Source organism: Bufo gargarizans, chromosome 7, assembly GCF_014858855.1.
Source record: "Bufo gargarizans isolate SCDJY-AF-19 chromosome 7, ASM1485885v1, whole genome shotgun sequence".
Lineage (NCBI taxonomy): Eukaryota > Metazoa > Chordata > Amphibia > Anura > Bufonidae > Bufo > Bufo gargarizans.
In genome coordinates, this window is record NC_058086.1 from 68011428 (window position 1) to 68033328 (window position 21901).

The following is a 21901-nucleotide window of genomic DNA, read 5'->3' on the forward strand; positions in this document are numbered from 1 at the left end:
CCGTCTTCAAAATGCTTTCAGTGTTACTATGGCAGCCAGGACGCTATTGAAGTCCTGGTTGCCATAGTAGTAGTGGGGAGCGGTATACTTACAGTCCGTGCGGCTCCCGGGGCGCTCCAGAGTGACGTCAGAGCGCCCCATGCGCATGGATGACGTGCCATGCGATCACGTCATCCATGCGCGTGGGGCGCTCTGACGTCACTCTGGAGCGCCCCGGGAGCCGCACGGACGGTAAGTATGCTGCTCCCCACTACACTTTACCATGGCTGCCAGGACTTTAGCGTCCCGGCAGCCATGGTAACCATTGAGAAAAAGCTAAACGTCGGATCCGGCAATGCGCCGAAACAACGTTTAACTTAAGGCCGGATCCGGATCAATGCATTTCAATGGGCATTAATTCCGGATCCGGCCTTGCGGCAAGTCTTCAGGATTTTTGGCCGGAGCAAAAAGCGCAGCATGCTGCGGTATTTTCTCCGGCCAAAAACGTTCCGGTCCGGAACTGAAGACATCCTGATGCATCCTGAACGGATTTCTCTCCATTCAGAATGCATTAGGATAAAACTGATCAGGATTCTTCCGGCATAGAGCCCCGACGACGGAACTCTATGCCGGAAGACAATAACGCAGGTGTGAAAGAGCCCTAAGATGCCCACACCATAGGCGATAATGCAACCTTTATACCACCAGAGATGCAGGCTTTTGAACTGTGTGCTGGTAACAAGCTGGATGGCCTTTCTCCTCTTGAGTCCACAGGACACAGCGTCTGTGGTTTTCTAAAAATAATTTCAAGTTTTGATTCATCAGACCACAGAACAGTTTTCCATTTTACTTCACTACATTTTAAATGAGCTTTAGCACAGAGAAGAGATGGCTTTTTCTTTCCATGGTACAGCTTTAACTTGCCTTTGTGGATTACACAGGGAGCTGTGTTTACAGACAATGATTTCTGGAAGTGTACCTGAGCCCATGCATTGATTTCCAGGACAGAATCCTACCTGTTTTAATGCAGTGCCACCTGAGGGGCTGTAGATCACAAACATCCAATACTGGCCATTGGCCTTGTTCCTTGCATACACTGATTCTCCACATTCTCTGAATCTTTTGCTATTATGTGCTGTCGATGGTGGGATAGTCAAAGTCTTCGCAGTTTTATGTCAAGGAACATTTTTCCGAAATGTGTTCCTTTTTATTTTTAGATGCAAGTTGGTGAACCTCTGCTGATCTTTGCTTCTGAAAGACTCAGTCATATAACTGGGTATAAAAAGAGCATGTTAGGTAAAGTTGCTAATTTCTCCTCTTTTTACTAGTACCACTTAATTTTCCAGCCTTTTGTTGCCCCTGTCCCAACGTTTTTTGAGGTGTTGCTTCTATATGTAATTTTTTTTTTTTTTTCATGAAATGGTAAAATCTCACTTTCAACATCTGTTGTGAATAAAATATGGGTCTGAGATTTGCAAATCATTGCATTGTTTTTATTTACATTTTACAGAGCCCCAATTTTTTGGGAATTGGGGTTGTACATCTTCCACATGTGTTTTTTTTTTTTTTTATTTTTTTTTTTCTCCAGTGTGGACTCTCGATTTGGACTTTTCACCTTGTAAATTAAATCATTCTGATTTGTTTACGTCTTGTAGCACTACCTGTTTATCCAACCGAACCCATGATGCACTTCTCCTTCCACAGCTCCAGAACGGCCCCTGACTCTGCCCAACTACTTTATAGCTCCTCCTACCCAGCTAGTGACCTAAACACTCCCCTATCATTGACACCCGCATGGACATATTCCTGCTGCTGTTGGGATGAGAAGAAAGATTGTAGGGTTGGTTTGGAGATGTATGCTGTTTAAACTCAGTTTGGAGATATTTGTTTATGGGATAATCCCCAGTCGGCATTTCCATTGCAGAAGAATGGGGGAGAAGGCAATTGGTGAGGTTTCAAAGCTAACTATGCCAAACTCTGACCTACATACCTTGCCACTCGGTATTATGTCTTACACATTTTGTGTGCCTCAGAGGTGTGTCTTGGGGGTAAAGAGGCGTTGCTTAGGATGCACTACTTTGCATCAAACATTTGGCACAAAATAAGCCAACCAGTAGTTAGTGTAAAGTTAGACAAAAGTCTTGATTTGCAAATTTGTCATTTAGCATGACTCATTGTGATAAATCTGGTGCTAGACTGTCCAATAATAAGCTGCCCACACCCTTCAATAGGTGTCATACATCCGCTATCTCTCCTGACTTCCCCATACATGCTTGGTTTGGCCAATCGTGTTTGTGTTCAGTGGAGAGAGAGGAGAAAGCTGGTGCAATATACTGGTAAATTAAAGGTCTGGTAGTAAAATTCAAAGAGCCCTGATGCTTTTCTTACCATCGTAATCTGCAAGGTGCCCCAAAACATGTTTGTTTGTAGAACTGTCCAGGTGACAATAGTCTAGTGTGTATTGGGGCCTTAAAATGTGTTGACCCATCTGGATAGCTATGGCATATCCAGCTTGCCCACCTCTTCATTCTCAGCCCAATTGTTGAAATGAGAGCAGGTTCCAGAGTTTGGACCTGCACCTATCAAACATTTTATGGTACATCCTGTGAATACACCATAAATGCTCTGATTGGATTAACCCTTACGTCTTATACTTTTCTCATTATTAGACAGGTTTAGGCTACTTTCACACTAGTTTGTCCGGCAGGCTGCTCTGGCAGGGGGACAGCCTGCTGGATCAGTACTAACGCTTGCATACGTGTGCTGCTGGAAGTTTGTGATAGATGGCATGTGGTTTTTATGGCCAAGAGGACTACTAATAGGTACTGCACAGAACAAGTCAAATTTGGCAGGATTGTCTCTCAAAATTTGGGATAATCCCAGCAAATTAGGAAGTGGTGGCAACTATTCATTTATCATCTAGAAAGTCAACCATGTTCGAATTTTTCCTCCAGTAATTGTAATGTATATGGCCAGTCTAAATGTCTGTAATGACAGAAATATCTATCTATGTATATACAATTTTATTTTATTTTTTTGTTTTGTTTTTTTTACACACCATCTGTGAAAAAAACAATACAAAGACACAATCCATCCTGTCCAGTAGAGCAGATGGTAGTGGACTGTCTTTAGATGTAATCTTATCCATGGCATCGCTCACAATGGCGAGTTTTGCAGTGGACTATTCTGTCCCAGTTACGCATCAAGCTATCTTCTCTGCTACATTTTATGCTGACTTACTGGAGTATAGAAGTAAAAAACCTGCTAGAGAATAATAATGGCTGTTTTCTAGAGAGCCCAAAACTCCCCAGGGATTTCCTCATTGGAGAACGCCCTCAGAGATTGGATATGAGGTGAAGTGCTGGATGCAATTTTCTCTTTGTAAGAGCAATTAAACTCGTGAAAGAAGTGTGTACATTGGCACTGTATGTAGTGTGGTGGGAGAAAATTGAAGAATAATCCACTGTCTAAGATTGTGTCTTTTAGGATGAGTGTTTCTTGCTTCGAAGATCTCAATTTACAACACTGAATAGATGTAGAAGGTGAGAATTAGCTGTGGGTGACTCCTGGTAATACAGCACTGGGATGTGGTGCGATAATACTGGGGCTTTGCATTATTCACTGCATAAGGGTAATACTTTGCAAATAAATGAAATCCATACTTTTCATTAGATGAACAAGAGTGGTTTTCCTGCACTGTCCTTAAGGGACATCTTGTAAAATCGCCTGAATTGAGTTTCAAATTTAGATTTATATTAACGATCTACATATACCTGTTTCTGTACACAAGACAAGACTTTCTTCTAGGGGCGTCATAAACGGAATCATAAAGTCTAAAGTGTTCAATCTTCTTTTTTTTTTTTTCTAATTGCATCTTTTAGTAGGCCATTGTAGCCCTTTTTTCATGGGGTTTCTCAGAGGTCCATAACTGGCGTAAAAATATTCAATGGTCTATCCAACACTCTCACTCATTTTGACCTTTCAGGTAGACATTCAGAACCATTTGACGATTCAGTAGATATTTTCCTTTCTAAAGACTGTAGCATGTTTTTGGAAAATAATCTCCTGCTAGTCATGAAGTCCTAAAACTAAGAACCTGATTGCAAATACAGAATGTGGCCTGTACATTATTTGTAATGGGCTGTATTTGATGGCAGCATTTAGTGTGCATGACATGCTTATGGTAAACTTTATTCCCTTGAGGGTTGATCTCGTGGGCTACATCTGCAAATTGGATTACTTATAGTCCTATTGAGGTCAAACACAAGCCCTTTTGATCCACCAGTCTGACGAGAGGGAACCAGCATGTTTGGTGGAAACCTTCCTACACATATGCAAGACCTGTGCTTGACACTCTAATAATACATTCCTGCTATCCTAATAATTGTGCTTCATATATTGAGTAATATATAGTTACTGTATATAGTTATAGATGTACAGTGGTGGCCAAAATTTTGAGAATTACATAAATATTGGAAAAGTTGCGGCTTAAGTTTTTATAATAGCAATTTGCATATACTCCAGAATGTTATGAAGAGTGATCAGATGAATTGCATAGTCCTTCTTTGCCATGAAAATTAACTTAATCCCCAAAAAAAACTTTCCACTGCATTTCATTGCTGTCATTAAAGGACCTGTTGAGATCATTTCAGTAATCGTCTTTTTAACTCGGGTGAGAATGTTGACGAGCACAAGGCTGGAGGTCATTATGTCAGGCTGATTGGGTTAAAATGGCAGACTTGACCTGTTAAAAGGAGGGTGATGCTTGAAATCATTGTTCTTCCATTGTTAACCATGGTGACCTGCAAAGAAGCGCGTGCAGCCATCATTGCGTTGCATAAAAATGGCTTCACAGGCAAGGATATTGTGGCTACTAAGATTGCACCTCAATCAACAATTTATAGGATCATCAAGAACTTCAAGGAAAGAGGTTCAATTCTTGTTAAGAAGGCTTCAGGGCGTCCAAGAAAGTCCAGCAAGCGCCAGGATAGTCTCCTAAAGAGGAATCGGCTGCGGGATCGGAGTCCCACCAGTGCAGAGCTTGCTCAGGAATGGCAGCAGGCAGGTGTGAGCGCATCTGCACGCACAGTGAGGCGAAGACTTTTGGAAGATGGCCTGGTGTCAAGAAGGGCAGCAAAGAAGCCACTTCTCTCCAAAAAAAACATCAGGGACAGATTGATCTTCTGCAGAAAATATGGTGAATGGACTGCTGAGGACTGGGGCAAAGTCATATTCTCCGATGAAGCCTCTTTCTGATTGTTTGGGGCATCAGGAAAAAGGCTTGTCCGGAGAAGAAAAGGTGAGCGCTACCATCAGTCCTGTGTCATGCCAACAGTAAAGCATCCTGAGACCATTCATGTGTGGGGTTGCTTCTCATCCAAGGGAGTGGGCTCACTCACAATTTTGCCCAAAAACACAGCCATGAATAAAGAATGGTACCAAAACACCCTCCAACAGCAACTTCTTCCAACAATCCAACAACAGTTTGGTGAAGAACAATGCATTTTCCAGCACAATGGAGCACCGTGCCATAAGGCAAAAGTGATAACTAAGTGGCTCGGGGACCAAAACAGTTGACATTTTGGGTCCATTGGCCTGGAAACTCCCCAGATCTTAATCCCATTGAGAACTTGTGGTCAATCCTCAAGAGGCGGGTGGACAAACAGAAAACCCAATAATTCTGACAAACTCCAAGAAGTGATTATGATAGAATGGGTTGCTATCAGTCAGGAATTGGCCCAGAAGTTGATTGAGAGCATGCCCAGTCGAATTGCAGAGGTCCTGAAAAAGAAGGGCCAACACTGCAAATACTGACTCTTTGCATAAATGTCATGTAATTGTCGATTAAAAGCCTTTGAAACGTATGAAGTGCGTGTATTTATATTTCACTACATCACAGAAACAACTGAAACAAAGATCTAAGAGCAGTTTAGCAGCAAACTTTGTGAAAACTAATATTTGTGTCATTCCTAAAACTTTTGGCCACGACTGTATATGGAGATTCATCATCTTCCCATCTTTCTATGGAGACCTGACCCCAGATACACAACCCAGTTCTCTAGCATCCTTATTACAGATCCAGCCTTGCAACCGCATATTGCTGGGTACCTCGTTGTTCAGTGGAACCCAGCTTCCATAAATATATCACTGGTATTGTGTAACCAGCTAGCCTTGATGTAGACCTGGAAACCTTTTATTTTTTTTAATTTTTTTTTATTTTTTTTATTTTTTTTGTTTTCTAGGTCTAAAGGCAACTTGTAAACCGTTAGCTGAGTTGTGAGACTTTATTTTAGGTCAACTTGGTCTAAGATTTATGAAATACAGTGAGTATGGGGGGGTCATTGATTTAAAAAAAAAAAAAGTCTTGACGTCCTTTGCTATTTTAGTCACCAGCCATGGTGCACAGAGGTAGTGACCAGACACTATAACAATGCATTCGATGGGCAATTTTTTTAATCTACTCCACAGACTGATCAGTTTAAATGGGTTGTAAAAGTATATTTGCTGGTCAAACCTCTGAGACTTCCACCATTACCATCCTTATTTCCAACTGGACAGTTTTTTTCTGCACATTGGAATAGAAGCTTTGGAAACAGCTGAAAGAGAGCGCTTGTATGCTACCATCCATTGCTAACTGCTTCTGGCATCTAGCTGAAAAGGAACAGCATTGTGAGCTTCTGTCTGTCAGCTTTTAACCAATTAGCATCTTGGGGAGTATTCTCAGCAATGCTGATTGGCCGAGATCAGCTGCTTCTCTTATATGTCCTTTTCAGATGGAGGTCAATCACAACATGCAGTCACCAAAACTCTGGTTCTTGCTGCTGTCTAGTACAATCTCTTGGTCGTCACTAGTTAAACTGTAGATCCATATGTTTATATGTGTTTAAAGAAAGCTCTTCTGACCCTTCTCCCGATATTGAACATGTTCTACAGTCTTTCTTTATATATTTTCTCATTGTAGTTCTGATCAGTCATCAATGCTAACAGGATTTTGTTAGTGCTTTTAAGAGCACCGCTGGCTACAGACCATTTTGTAGCTTTCGAAGAGACCTTTCGCCTGTTTCTCCACTAGCGTGTTCCCAAGAGGAAACAGTGCCTCTTTAATTTGCTGGAGAAATCTACACACATCTGTCCATTGGGGCCTCTGTGCTTGAAGAGTCTGGATTAAATGAATAAATCACTTTTGTAACCTCTGATTTAGCAGATACTGTGGTCCTAGGAAAATGCAACTTCTAACAATAATGCTATTTTGCTTACTGCTAGCATGATGTAGCATTTCTTTTTATTAGAGAACATTATTAAAGGTTGCACATTTTACTACGTTTAACTGAATTTCATGAGACTGGGTCTCAAACCACTTCCATCTACTATACTTCAGGAAGCCATACTGTTTGGTAAATGGTCCCAACACATGGTGCCATTCACTTTCAAACACCATAGTCCTATACTAAAAAAAATAGATGTTGGGGTCGAGGTGCAGCGAGCTCCTGAGGAGCTGGCTCAGAGGATGGGAGTGGTAGTGGCCCTGATGAAGTGTTGTCTCAGTATACGCCCTCAGGCCATTTCTCCCTGGGGATCGGTGAAGTGGAAATGCAGTATTAAAAAATGATGCCAGGATAAAATGTATAAAAGTCTCTTACTAAGTGCAATGTAGAACTTAAGGTACATTCAATAGCAGCTGATTTAAAGTGCAATCTTCTGACACCCGTAAGGATTATGGAGGCAGGTCGGATGGCTGCAATTTAGCATTTGTATTGTACTGGCCTTGTACTATTCTGAGTGATGGGTGTCTTAACCATAGACCCATACCATACAGCAGTGTCCTTTTTAATGCTGATGGTAGCTGACCACTCTGCTGTTTTTGTCTTTGGAGATTCCTTTTTGGGAGCAGGAGCCTATCGGTAGTCTCTTTTTTTTTTTTTTTTTTTTTTTCTTTTTTTTCCTCATTCTCTCTCACATAAACTTACCCCCCTCCCCGCCCCTGTCACGGCTGAGGATGGGGAAAACCCTCAGCCGTGCGATGCCGGAAGATGTTAGTGGCTGCTCGGCCAGGACGACAGAATTAGGGAGCAGGTCACCTCCTAACGCATCCCTAATCCGACCCTAACTCCTAGCTGCATGAGCCGACCTTGAAGGTAGGAGGGCCCATGCTCAGGAACCTTGGATCCCTACTCGCCCTCCGCCGATCCCTGAACTAGGAGCTGGGTAGACCACCTGTTCCTCCTGGATGCGGAGAAACAGGAGTCTAAAACTGGCCGAGCTGCAATGGGATGTAACCATAAACAGACTATGGATATGGCAGGAGAGTGAAATACTTCCACCTCTACCTGCCACAGACACACTGACTGGATCCCTGGACACCAGTGCTGGCTGTCCACACACAAACATAAAAGGACACAGCACACATAAACACACAGGGACCCAGAACCATAGCTGCAATAATAACAGACACCACATAGACATAAACTTAACATCACATAAACATATAGTATCACAACTTATGACCACAAGGGTGGCCCTCACTGGCAGATGGTATATGGGACCAGGAGCGTGCCTCCAGCTTACTACAAGGCTGGAGTACCCCTCAGAACTCAGGTCTCAACTGAGGTTAAATAGCCCATGTAGACACACCCAGTGCTCACAAACTAGGAAGGGAATTAACCCTTCACACACCAGGGAAGGGAAGACAGCAACTAAAAGGGGAATACACACCATAAACCCCGTGCACACCAGACAAGGAAAGTGCACACATAAACGCACGTTGCCAAAGACAACCGCATGCATGGACAGCGAGCCGCCCAGCAACCAGCTCAGGCTGCTCCACTGCCCAACAACCACAAGTTGACAGCGGCAACCACACGTGAGACTAGATACTAGCCCTCACCTGTGGTTGACAACAATACCAGACTGCGGGCAAATGCATGCGGGTCCCAAGGAGTCACGACCATGACCATGGTCGTGACAGCCCCCTTGACAACCATTGCCATCCATATACTTACTGGTACAAATGTTATGGGCCCCCCAGAGAGTTTAGCTTGGTGGACAATGGCACCATTACTTTAGTTAGGTAGGGTCATATATGGTTTTGTCCCCCCCCCCCCCCTTTCTTTTTTATTTGTGTCTCCCCCCTTTCCCGCTCTTTTATTTCACATTTTACCTCAAGATGAAATATGGACCAGTTCCAGCTGGTTTGAACAGATCTTCCAGGAACTGTAGCTCCACAGCTGATTGGCTGATGCTGTTGCTGTGGGAGAATACCGGGTCCTGACTTGTCCTACTTTCGGCAAGAAGGATTTCTCCTTTAAATTGTGGGCTTTGGCGGCGCTTCTGGGTCAGTTTGAAGAAGACCGGATCGTCGCCCCGCCCTCCCTAATGAATTTTTCTTATCTGTCGCTTTGCTTTATTAGAGGGGCTGTATCGCTCAGTGTTTCTGAGTGGATTCTGCTATTTTTCTAATGGTTTGATGGTTCATTAAATTATGATGGTGGTGTTACCCTTAATAAAGCATTGTGGCCATTTTATTCCAAAGTTATTGTGTGTTTATTTTTAGTGGTAAGTTATAGCATTGTAGAAGGGTGCCATTTGCCTCCATGCCCAATGCTTAAAAACCCCACAATACAATAACTGTGTCCCACTGCAGTACCATCAGGTCTGGGTTATTGCAGTACTATGTAAAGTGAATGAAAATATCCTGCAGTAATGCACGGACTATTAGCTAGTTGGCAATAATGGATAAGCTAAGCCGCTCTTCCCTATGCAATTTAGATTATGATGACTAGTATATTGCTTCAGTATCCTATCTTGGGAACATATTGAGCGTTCACTAAAGGGGTTCTCCAAGGAAAAATATAGTTGTCTCATCATTGGCATAGACCATCAATTTGAGATCCAACCCCTCTACCCTGACCAGTCTGCAGTATTAAGAGGGTCTAGCTGTAATACCAGACAAAACCACATGTGCTGGCAAGACGTTGTGCTGGGAGAAACCATGAAGGGTCCGCAGTGCTGTATGTGACCTGTTCATTCTGCTGATCGGTGAGGATCCTGAATGGCAAACCTGGTTAATTATGCAGTAACATATGGTGGAGAAGAAGCCGATATCGCTGTGTGGAATTTATAATGACTTTACATAGAGACGACTTTAATTGTTATTTACTGGTGAAATTTTGATTTCTAGTTTGAGATATTCTTGTTTACCAAAGAATAGTGCCTGCAGGTCTGGATTAAAGTCTATGGAGAGTACTAGGCAAAAACCTTGTGTCTCCCCCCTTCCCCTTTACAAAGCTGAAAACGGTTGCACAATTACAACCCTAGTGGCATTCGTCCAAAAGTAGCACACCATGAATAAGTCACCATGCCATGTAGTGTTCGTGTGATGGTGTTATACAGTGCCTAAATAAGGCTAGTTTCACATCTGTGTTGGAGCTCTGGCGGAGTTTCGGCCATCACCCCAGAAAAAGGTCTGGATTCTGCCTGACAAAAATCGCTGCACACAATGGTTTTTATCTGGTCAAATCCTGACACATTCGCTGGAACTCCATCGGATCCCATTATAGTCGATGGAGCCTGTGGGTATTTGGTAACGTCCTGCTATACCAGGTCCAGAGAGCTCCAGAAGGCTGGACTTTGCTGGAACAGCCTGCCAGAGACCTCTAACGCAGATCTAAGAGAAGCCTTAGCAGTGACTGCTAACCTACACTACTCCAGGTATGGTGAGACTACAACTCCCAGCATGCTCCATTCATTTTCATGGAGTTCTGAGAACCGCCAAGCAAGTGTACATCTTGGGAGTCATAGTTTTACCACAGCTGGAGTGCCGGAGGTTAGCCATCACAGCGTGCTTAGACTATACTATACGCCAGTAATATGGTCAAACACTGCCAAAAGATCTATAATTGACCACTGCTGTGACTCCTTTTGGAGGTTCATCGATGATCCGAGCTTTTTACATTTGCCCCTTTAAAGAGGTAATCGTCATAGACCACCCCTTTTTTTTTTCTTTTTTTTTTATATATGGGAGAGCAAGCAGGGGAAAGCTGCAGCCAGCCAGACATTTCCCTTGTGCGAGGGAAATGTAATATTACATGATGGTCATTTAGATAAATTGCTGTCCATGTAATATATGAATAGCTTGAGTCAGAGTGACTCGGCTCCCCTCTATAATGTTCTTAATAGGGTTGTCACGATACCAAAATTTTGATTTGGATACCATAAAATATTGCGATACTCTATACCGTTCGATACCACGCGGAAAACAAACGCCAAAAAAGCCGCGTGCATTCCGCATTTTATGGAACCTACGGCCCATAATAGAACAGTCCAATCCTATTTTTATTTTTTTTTTTGGGGGGGGAGGACAAGGTGACCCCAAAAAATTGTGAATTGCGCAGTTATTTATTTATTTTTCTATTACAGCGTTCACCGCATAGGAGATTTTAATATTTTTATAGTTTGTACTTTTCGGACGTGGTGTTATGTAAGATGTTTTTTTTATTTTTTTTATATGTAAAATTGGGAAAGGGGGTGATTTTAAACTGTAAAAAAAAATATAAACACCAAAATATATAAAAAAAAAAGTTTTATTTAATAACGATTTCCCCCTTAGGGGCTAGACCCTGGGATCTTTGCATCCCTTATCCTATTCACCCTAATAGAGATCTGTTAGGGTGAATAGGACTTCACACTCTCCCTGCTGCCCTGGGCTTTGTGCACACGGCAGCAGGGAGCTTACCATGGCAGCCAGGGCTTCAGTAGCGTTCTGGCTGCCATGGTAACCGATCGGAGCCCCGCGATTACACTGCTGGGACTCCGATCACAACTGCCACTGCACCACCAATAAAGTGGGCTGAGGAGACCCTGTGGCCACTGCCACCAATGATTATAATACTTGGGGAGTTGGCGGGGGGCGCGCACTGCACCACCAATGAAGATAATTAACGTTTAATACTGATACAGGAGGCGGGCGCACCTGAGGAGTTAACTGCCGCTGTTCGCAGCTCCCTGTCAGAGGCCAGGTGCCGGCTATGTGATTCTGCCGCCGGCACCCGCCTCCTGTATCTGTATTAAACGTTAATTATCTTCATTGGTGGCGCAGTGGCCACAGCCCCTCCACGCCTCTCTCCCCTCATTGGGGGCAGCAGCAGCACAGGGGGGAGGGAGGGACGGCTTCCTTCTCCCCTGTGCTGCCGAGGGAACATGGCCCAAGCTGAGCGCAGCGCCTGCCATCTTCTGTGATACTAGGATGTGCAGTAGGGCAGCATAATATCTGCAAATCCCGGTATTGAATCGATAACGGTACAAAAGTATTGATGATTCGATACCTGGTGCAACCTTAGTTCTTAAAGGGGTTTTCTTTTTTCTTGGACTACAACATTGTGATGACCTATTAAGATGTTATCAATATCTGATCAGTGGGAGTATAACTCGGGGAACCCTTCCAATCAAAGGTTTGAAGAGGCTGCGGCACTCCGAGCACTGCGTCCTCCTCGCAGCATACCGAGAACAGCGCTGTGCATCATGTAGTTATGGCAGCCCACGAATGGGACTGAGCTGCACATAGGCCATGTGAGTGAATGTGACATCACCTTCTGAAGAGGACCCAATGCTCATCAGATCGCTGCACTCTTCAAAATGCTGATCGACAGGAGTGCTGGGAGTCAGACCCCCATGGATCTGATTATGGGGATAGGTCATCAGTATTTTACTTCCGGAAAACCACTTTTAAGTCCTAATAGGGCAGGTAGACAGTGATTTGCCTTTGTGGTGACTCCTTTAGGCTGCCCCATGTCTTGACGTGGTTTTCATCGTGCTATACAATGGCTAGAAGTTCATAGGTGCAAGGTAAAAAGTTTCACTGCTGTGCACAGCATGATCCCCTAGTGTACACAAGCCTTTTACCGGAGACTAATGGTAGGTATATTCAGTGTGTGATGGATGGGATGGATCGATAATTTGCTAATAAGTATTCTGTAAGATTTTCTCAAGAATCCCCTGAACAGTAATTACTTAGGAGTAGTGCGTATTAGCCCGCCTGCTGCTTTATTGTACTGCATAGGACACAGAGGTCATATGGGTGAGGTCATAGCTTTTGTAGAAGCTTTCGTAGCTCTTGTACTTGTCACACTTGCCATTAAGCTGCTTTTCAAATGTATTTGGAGTCTTAAGATGTATTGGGGGTTTCTAGAATTTTTTGCAAATTTCAACCCAAGCAGAACTCTAGATGTTCTCTGCAGATTCTGTTTAAGAGGACCCGTCACCAATCCTATCAGAAAATCCTTGTATTCCCCATAGAATGATTTTGGGGCATCTTCTTCTTCTTTTTTTTTTTTTTTTTTTTAATCGAACCTTGTCTTTTTCCGCGTAGAGATTAAATTGACAGACGTTCTATTTGTCAAAGGGGTGTGTTTCTAAAAGGTCAGCCCTGATTGGACAGTCAGACTGTATAGACACGCCCCCAACAGGTTACACCCAGTTATCAATTTTTTTATTAATTTCTAAAGACACAATGTAAAGTTTTAGGAACAGATGGTCCAGTAGTTACTAAAACAGTTACCCTTTTCCAACTGTCTTATACTGATGAGCTATCCTCAGGAAAGGTCATCAGTATCTGATCGGTGGGGGTCTGACCCCTGCCAATCAGCTGTTTGAGAAGGGATGAGTGCCACGGCCTTATGGAGGCTAGTGATGTCACATTTATTAGTCACGTGGCCTAGGCGTAGCTCAGCCCCATTGAAGTGAATGTACCAAGCACAGCCGCTATACAATGTACAGCACTGTTCTTGGAGACCTGTGAGGATGCTTGGAGACCTGTGACCTGTGAGACTGTTCTTGGAGACCTGTGAGGACTTGCTCAATCAGCTGATCAGCCTGGGTCCTGGATGTCGGACCCCCACCAATCAGATACTGATGACCTATCCTGTGGATATATTTGTGTACTTGCACACGACTTGCTTTCCATACATACCCTGATCGCTCATACAGTATCGCTTTGTCTTTAGGATCGTAAACTAACGAAGCTTGAGAGACAACGGTTTAAAGAAGAGGCAGAAATGCTGAAAGGTTTACAACACCCGAACATTGTCAGGTTCTACGACTTCTGGGAATCCTGTCTGAAGGGGAAGAAGTGCATTGTTCTAGTTACCGAACTCATGACATCAGGGACACTCAAGACGTGAGTTTATCTTATTGTGAAAAGTAATAATATAGAGAGCTTTTATTCAGGTATGACCAGCTAAACTCTATGCTAAAGTAATGCTGGGTTTCCATGGTCCGATGTTTGGGCCAACAAATGTTTTTGTTCCCGATCATCGACCCGTCTAAAGCTCTCGGAGATCACCCAACGAACGAGCTAAACGCTCACTTATCGGGTAACAGTCGTTAATGCAGACAGATAAATTATTGTTTCTGGGCAGAAGGTCCTGCTGCTACAGCCATCGCTCGTCCTCATACTGTCGAGGTGATTGCTGCATGTAAATGAAGATCTTCACCTCCACTGAACGAGCAGCCAATTGTCAGTAAGGAATGCTTGGCTGCTTGTCAGAGCATGTAAATCCAGCATTGCTACAGCCATGTAATGATAAGGTTTCCTACCACAGCTCCCTACAATACTGCAGTTCAGCTCTTATTCGATTAAAGGAGCCGAGGAGCAGTACCCGAAAATTGCTACTACATAGTTTAACTTAAAATAAATAAATTTAAAAAAAGGAAATGGACGTGTATTCGCTCACCCATTTACAGCACTACCGCACCTCTTGGATCTCCACAGTGCTCTACAGCAGGGATGCGCAACTTGCGGCCCTCCAGCTGTTGCAAAACTAAAACTTCCAGCATCCCCTAATAGCTGTAGGCTGTCCAGGCATGCTGGGAATTGTCGTTTTTTAACAGCTGGAGGGCCACAGGTTGAGCATCCCTGCTCTAGAGGAACCCAGGCTTGGCTGGGTCAGTTCAGTCCACCCTTTATGCTGTGAATCCTGGACAAATCTTCTGGCACTTGTGGTTAAAAACTCCAAATCTTTACTTCAAGTGCATAAAAACATCATTATGCAATACAAAAAAAAAAACGGAAACTATGTAGTAGTTCAGTCCAGGTTTTTTTATTTTTTATTATGGAGCTGTGATGTTCCCATTCTGCAACTGCAGATAAGAGCTGGTCGGTTGGGTTGTTGGATCCTGACCAATCTCATTAATCAACATCTTTAGTCTTAGAAAAACCCTTTTGAGGCTACTTTCACATTGGCGGTACAGCTCTCCGGGAAGCTGTATGAGCACAGAATGCTGGTAATTGGCCGAACTCCCAGCATATTTACCGGATCTCCGCCGGACCTCATTATAGTCAATAGGGCCAGAGGGCATTCTGGTAACTGGCTGGCTGTTCTGGCAGAGAACTAGAGAATTGTGCCACGAATGTGAAAGTATTCTAAGGATAATGTATGGTTTAGGGTCTGTCTTTCATTTAAAGGGGTTAACCATGTAAAGATAATGACTACCTATCCTCAGGATAGGACATCATTATCACATTGGCGGGACTCTGAGTCCTGGCGCCCTCACTGATGAGCTGTTTCGGGGATCTGCCATGCTCTCTGGCACCTTTCTAAGCACAGCACCTTGCATGGTGTAGCAGCTGTGCCTGGTATTCCAGCCCCATTGACTTGAATGGTGCTGAGCTGCAACTGGGCCATGTGGCTGATGTATGGTGACGTCATACGGCCTGGGAAAAGGCCTCAGTGCTCATGTAGTGCCTGGCCTCTGCTAACGGCTGATATGATGACCTATCCACAGGATAGAATAAGGAAAAACACAAATATTGAGAGCACCACCACCATTGCTTCCAGACCTTCACAAGGAATGCACACGCCAATCACAGATCAGCAATGACCACTCCACATCAATAGTTAAAAAACAAAGTCAACTGCAGGATATCCTTCATGGCTCATATTCACAATGGGTCTATCAAAAAGTACAAGGTGCATAAATAGTGCAACGTTTCAACTAATACATAGTCTTTCTCAAGCCTAATGCAGAGTAAACATCAATGATTACCCCAATGTTCTGTAAACATCAGACGCTTGAAAAAGACTATGTATTAGTTGAAACGTTGCACTATTTATGCACCTTGTACTTTTTGATGGACCCATTGTGAATAAGAGCCATGAAGGATATCCCGACGTCGTCTTTAATTTATTAATTCTAAATGACCAAATAACCCCTTTAAGAACAAGGCCGTTGGCCCAGGGCTTCACATTATATGCATTTGAATTGAGCTTACTTTATATCTTGTTTCACTTTAGATACTTGAAGAGATTCAAGGTGATGAAACCAAAGGTTTTACGCAGTTGGTGTCGGCAGATACTGAAAGGATTGCACTTTCTTCATACGCGGGCACCACCCATCATCCATCGGGACTTAAAATGTGACAACATCTTCATTACAGGGCCAACTGGCTCTGTGAAGATTGGAGATCTTGGGTTGGCTACTCTGAAACGAACTTCTTTTGCCAAAAGTGTAATCGGTAAGGCTCCTTTTCATGTCCTGAAAATATTGTTTGGGATCAAAGGATATGAGAACAATGTTTTTATGTTGAAAATCTATTTTTAATTGTAGCAATAAGGCTGTGTTCACACTGCCATCAGAGGCTCCCATCAAATCTGATTTGACACGTGCTGCGTTATAGGTCGAACCGCTTCCGTTGGGAACTGTTGATGTCCATTGTACGTTGGATCCTGCAATGCATTGTGGTTCCAGTTATAAGTGGGTGATCTTAGAGAATCCATCACCAGGAAATTTTATGTTAAACCAGGTACAATACCTTGTAGAACTAGCTCAGCTGGACGTAATGAGCACTTTTAATCCATATGCAAATGAGCACTTAAGTGCACATAGGGCGGGCTCAAGCCACTCTGTGCACCATTTGCGCGTCTCGTGCCAGCCAGTCCTCTCCTTACTGGTTATGACTATGTAGGAACCTGGCCCTGATCATTTAGAGAAGGAGGGACTGGCAGAGGAAGGAGGAGAAGCAAGGGTGCACAGAGTAGTTTGGTCCCGCCCCAGTGCACTTAACTGCTCATTTGTATATGTATTAAAAGTACTTTTTCTCCAGAGTTAAGCAACAGATCACAAAGTGAAAGGTAACATTACATTAAGCTGAGAGAGTCCTACAAGGCATTGTCTGGCTTATCAGTGAATTTCCTGGTGATACATTCCTTTTAAAAAGGAATGTATCATGAGAAAATGACAATTTATATCATGTTTTTATGTTTAACATCTTTTTGAAGAATTTTGTGTTTTTAATTTTCCATGTTTATACCTATAATTAAGAAAAAAGCATTAAAATCCTGCAGTTTTTGAACTGGTCTCTAAGTCTAATAATAGGCGCCACTTGTTGGTCTATACAGATCACTTTACTGCAGTTATCTGCTTATCTGTCATTCCAATCCTGCCTGTAATGATATATATATATATATATATGTGTGTGTGTATAGCTAAGACAAGATCCACCATTCACAATAGGTGATACAAATATTATCTATTCTTTCCTTGTACAATGACCTCTGCACAGGTCACAGAGCATGCCTCGAAAACTCTCCCATAGAAGTCACTGAGGTCCCCTCCTTACCATTGTCTCCAGACCATGTGGCTGCTGTAAAAGCATTTAGAAAGCATTAAGATAATTGCTTTAAGAACAGCTGAGGCAAGATGGCCGCCCCTGTAATCATATTTAGGAGATAGAATAAAGAATTCTGCAATCAGAAAACAAAAAACAAATTAGAAAAAGGGATGCGTGTTACAATCTGGTTTTTACTGGAAGATCACATTTTTGAAGACTCATTTCCTTTAATGTATATATTTGTTGTGCTGTAAGTTAAACTGAATCTGTTGCAAAAAAACAAATGTTAAATTGTGTTCAGTTTTCCAGTCTCTCGTGCATTGACCCCATTCTGATTGAAGCATGAACTGTGAAATCTAGATTGGGAAAGAAGACATTTTAAAAAATTAACATTTTACTAATGACTAAAAAATTGGATATTTGTCCCGAATTGAAAGTGCTCTAATTGCCCTGAAAAATAGTGTATGACATTGTGAGGTCTCCTAGGACTTTGTACTTCAAGCTCTTTAATGCCGAGACAGCATTAGCCATATATTTCGCTGTCACTTTAGGATTAAGATGAGTAAACACATGGCTGTTGGCGGTAACGAACAGCCTCTATAAAAAAAAAATGCATTTCAGGATTATTTTTTTTTTTTCACTTTGGTGGCAAATGCCTGCCATGTATGTATACACCTGTTCACACCACCTGTGAATCTCCTTCTCCTCTTTCTGGAAAACCAAACAGGAGAAATCCTTGGCTGCATGAACGGTGGTATGGCCTGTCATTGAAAACAAGGGGAGGCTGTTTTCAGGGCAGATCAAGTGAGGTTTTCGGCACCGAAGTCGTGCTTAAACGTGCCAAAAAACGAAGTCTGAGCTAACTCCAAAAGTGGTCTTGTTGTTGGTGTTCTAGGGCAGTGGTCCTCAACTCCATTCCTCAGGGCCCACCTGCCGGTCATGTTTTCACGATTTCCTTAGTATTGGGCAGCTGATATAATTGGTGTCCATCCATCAGAATTTACCACAGGTGTTCATTCTGTGGGATACTCCTAAATCCTGACCGGCAAGTGGGCCCTGAGGACTGGAGTTGGGGAACCCCTGTTCTAGGGAACCCCTGTTCAGGGCTGAGGAACCCTGATGGGTAAACACTGGCCTAAAGGGATGACTTTTTGTATGAGACTCTTGACTGGTAAATTTTCTTCATAAGGACTCTCTGACATTGTAATCTCTGCACCTGCAGGAACTCCGGAGTTTATGGCACCTGAAATGTACGAAGAACATTATGATGAGTCTGTGGATGTTTATGCTTTTGGAATGTGCATGTTAGAAATGGCTACCTCAGAATATCCATACTCCGAATGCCAGAACGCTGCTCAGATATACCGGAAAGTGACCAGTGTAAGTAACCCCCCTCCTTCATACTATAGAGTTGCGGTTGTTGTGTTTTTTTAATTAAAATTTTATTTTATTTTTTATATCTTTTAAAGGGAGTCTGTCACCAGGAAATTCACTAAGAAACCAGGCACAATGTCTTGTAGGGCTAGCTCAGCTGACTGTAATGATACCTTTCAAACTTAGTGATTCGTTGCTTAATTCTGGAGAAAAAGGACTTTTAAGAAATATGCAAATGAGCAGTTAAGTGCACTGACTGGGGACCCAAGCCCCTCCTTCTCTTTGATGATCAGGGCCAGGTTCCTGCATAGTCATAATCAGGAAGGGAGTGGCTGGCACAGGAAGCAGGAAGTGCAAGGGTGCACAGAGTGGCTTGGGCCTGCCCTCAGTGCACTTAAGTGCTCATTTGCATATGGATTAAAAGTACTTTTTCCCTACAATGAGGCAATAGATCGCTAAGTGAAAGGTATCATTACATTTATCTGGTCCTACAAGGCAGTGTGCCTGGTTTAACAGTGACTTCCCTGGTGACAGACTCCTTTTTTTAAAGAGGTTTGCTCTGTAAGGACTATATTTATTTATCAGGAAATAAAGTAAACCCTGCCTCTTGTCCTTTTGCACCATTTTTCATCACTCCTCTTTGCTTGATACTTCTAGCACAAGGGTAGGTTTATAACGAGTGCCCAGGTTGGCACCTCTCGCTTGCACAAGTACATGAATACTTATTACAATAGAAGACCATGTGCTGGACAGAGCAGGAATCGTGCAGTGAACTGACTGCCGTCCGGTGGTGGTCATATCTGTTGGTCGTTGAGTGCGGACTCAACGTTAATCTTGCTTGGAGATGGTGTTTCCCAGGTATGGTTGGGGGTTCTTCTATCTGCATCCTTGTTAATAGTGGTAGGTTTCTTTAAAGGAACCCAATTTTTACAAACTAATGGCTTGGCTAAGGCCTCATGGGATGTGCTTGACACAGGGTTAGAAGGAACATTGAACAGGATCCATGTGTGATGCTCCAACCTTTATACCTGCACTAGGCACAACACAGTGCATCTATTTTGCATGGAGCGTTCCTTTTAATAGTAAGTAATGTCTACTTTCTTGATGGTTCTTCTCTTTTAGGGGCTTCTTGGCCAGCTGATGGTAGCTACAGCTAATATCAGGCATCCAAGAGTAGCCCATATTTATTGCAGTATAGATCTTCTCCTGCACTCCAGGGTCTTAGATGTAGGGCTGCAGCTAACGATTATTTGAATAATCGATTAGTTGCCGATTAATTTCTACGATTAATCGATTAATCGGGAAAAACGACAAAATTACAAAACAGAGGTTTATATGATCTTACTTGAAAAATTATGTTCAAAGGCCATATTAAAACAAATTGTGGACGACACTTATGGGGGATCTGTGGACGACACTTATGGGGGATCTGTGGACGACACTTATGGGGGATCTGTGGACGACACTTATGGGGGATCTGTGGACGACACTTATGGGGGATCTGTGGACGACACTTATGGGGGATCTGTGGACGACACTTATGGGGGATCTGTGGACGACACTTATGGGGGATCTGTGGACGACACTTATGGGGGATCTGTGGACGACACTTATGGGGGATCTGTGGACGACACTTATGGGGGATCTGTGGACGACACTTATGGGGGATCTGTGGACGACATTTATGGGGGGATCTGTGGACGACATTTATGGGGGGATCTGTGGACGACATTTATGGGGGGATCTGTGGACGACACTTATGGGGGGATCTGTGGACGACACTTATGGGGGGATCTGTGGACGACACTTATGGGGGGGGATCTGTGGACGACACTTATGGGGGGGGATCTGTGGACGACACTTATGGGGGGATCTGTGGACGACACTTATGGGGGGGATCTGTGGACGACACTTATGGGGGATCTGTGGACGACACTTATGGGGGATCTGTGGACGACACTTATGGGGGATCTGTGGACGACACTTATGGGGGATCTGTGGACGACACTTATGGGGGGATCTGTGGACGACACTTATGGGGGGATCTGTGGACGACACTTATGGGGGGATCTGTGGACGGCGTTTATGGGGGATCTGTGGACGACACTATTATGGGGGATCTGTGGACGGCGTTTATGGGGGATCTGTGGACGGCGTTTATGGGGGATCTGTGGACGGCGTTTATGGGGGATCTGTGGACGGCGTTTATGGGGGATCTGTGGACGGCGTTTATGGGGGATCTGTGGACGACACTTATGGGGGATCTGTGGACGACACTATTATGGGGGATCTGTGGACGGCGTAGTTATGGAGAGGGGGATATGTGCACTGTTATGGGCATAACAGTGCACAGATCCCTTTCCTCATAACAGTGCACAGACCCCCCTTCCCATAGCAGTGCCATACACAGACCCCCCCTCCTCCCCATAGCAGTGCTATACACAGATCCTCCCCCCTCCCCATAGCAGTGCTATACACAGACCCCCCTTCCCCCTAACAGCCCCGGCGCTTGCATCTTTATTTTACCTTTTTACAATGACGCTCCCGCTCCTGTAACAGCCAGGCAGAGCGGACGGCGGCGTAACGTCACTCAATCACGTGACGCGCCTGCTCCGCCCACTTCATGAATGAAGGAGGCGGAGCAGGCGCGTCACGTGATTGAGTGACGTTACGCCGCCGTCCGCTCTGCCTGGCTGTTACAGGAGCGGGAGCGTCATTGTAAAAAGGTAAAATAAAGATGCAGCGCCCGCCCGCCCGCCCGCCCGAATAGCAACGAATCGGCGATTATTCGATAACTGGATTCGTCGACAACGAATCCAGTTATCGAATATAATCGATTACATCGATTAATCGTTGCAGCCCTACTTAGATGTATCAGCAATCTTCCTGTTTGGGTTAGAATGGTTTCTCTGCCCTCTTCTTGATCTCCTGGGTCACCGTTAATGG

At 43.8% G+C, this 21901-nt stretch overlaps 1 protein-coding gene across 1 annotated transcript in view; it reads left to right on the forward strand.

Moving 5' to 3' along the window:
- WNK2 (WNK lysine deficient protein kinase 2) overlaps positions 1 to 21901 on the forward strand; it is a 171354-nt gene that overhangs the window by 55090 nt on the left and 94363 nt on the right. Inside the window, exons 2-4 of the mRNA XM_044302397.1 lie at positions 13977 to 14149; positions 16266 to 16486; positions 18804 to 18961. Coding sequence (XP_044158332.1) covers positions 13977 to 14149; positions 16266 to 16486; positions 18804 to 18961 — 552 coding nt within the window. The remainder of the gene's footprint in view (positions 1 to 13976; positions 14150 to 16265; positions 16487 to 18803; positions 18962 to 21901) is intronic.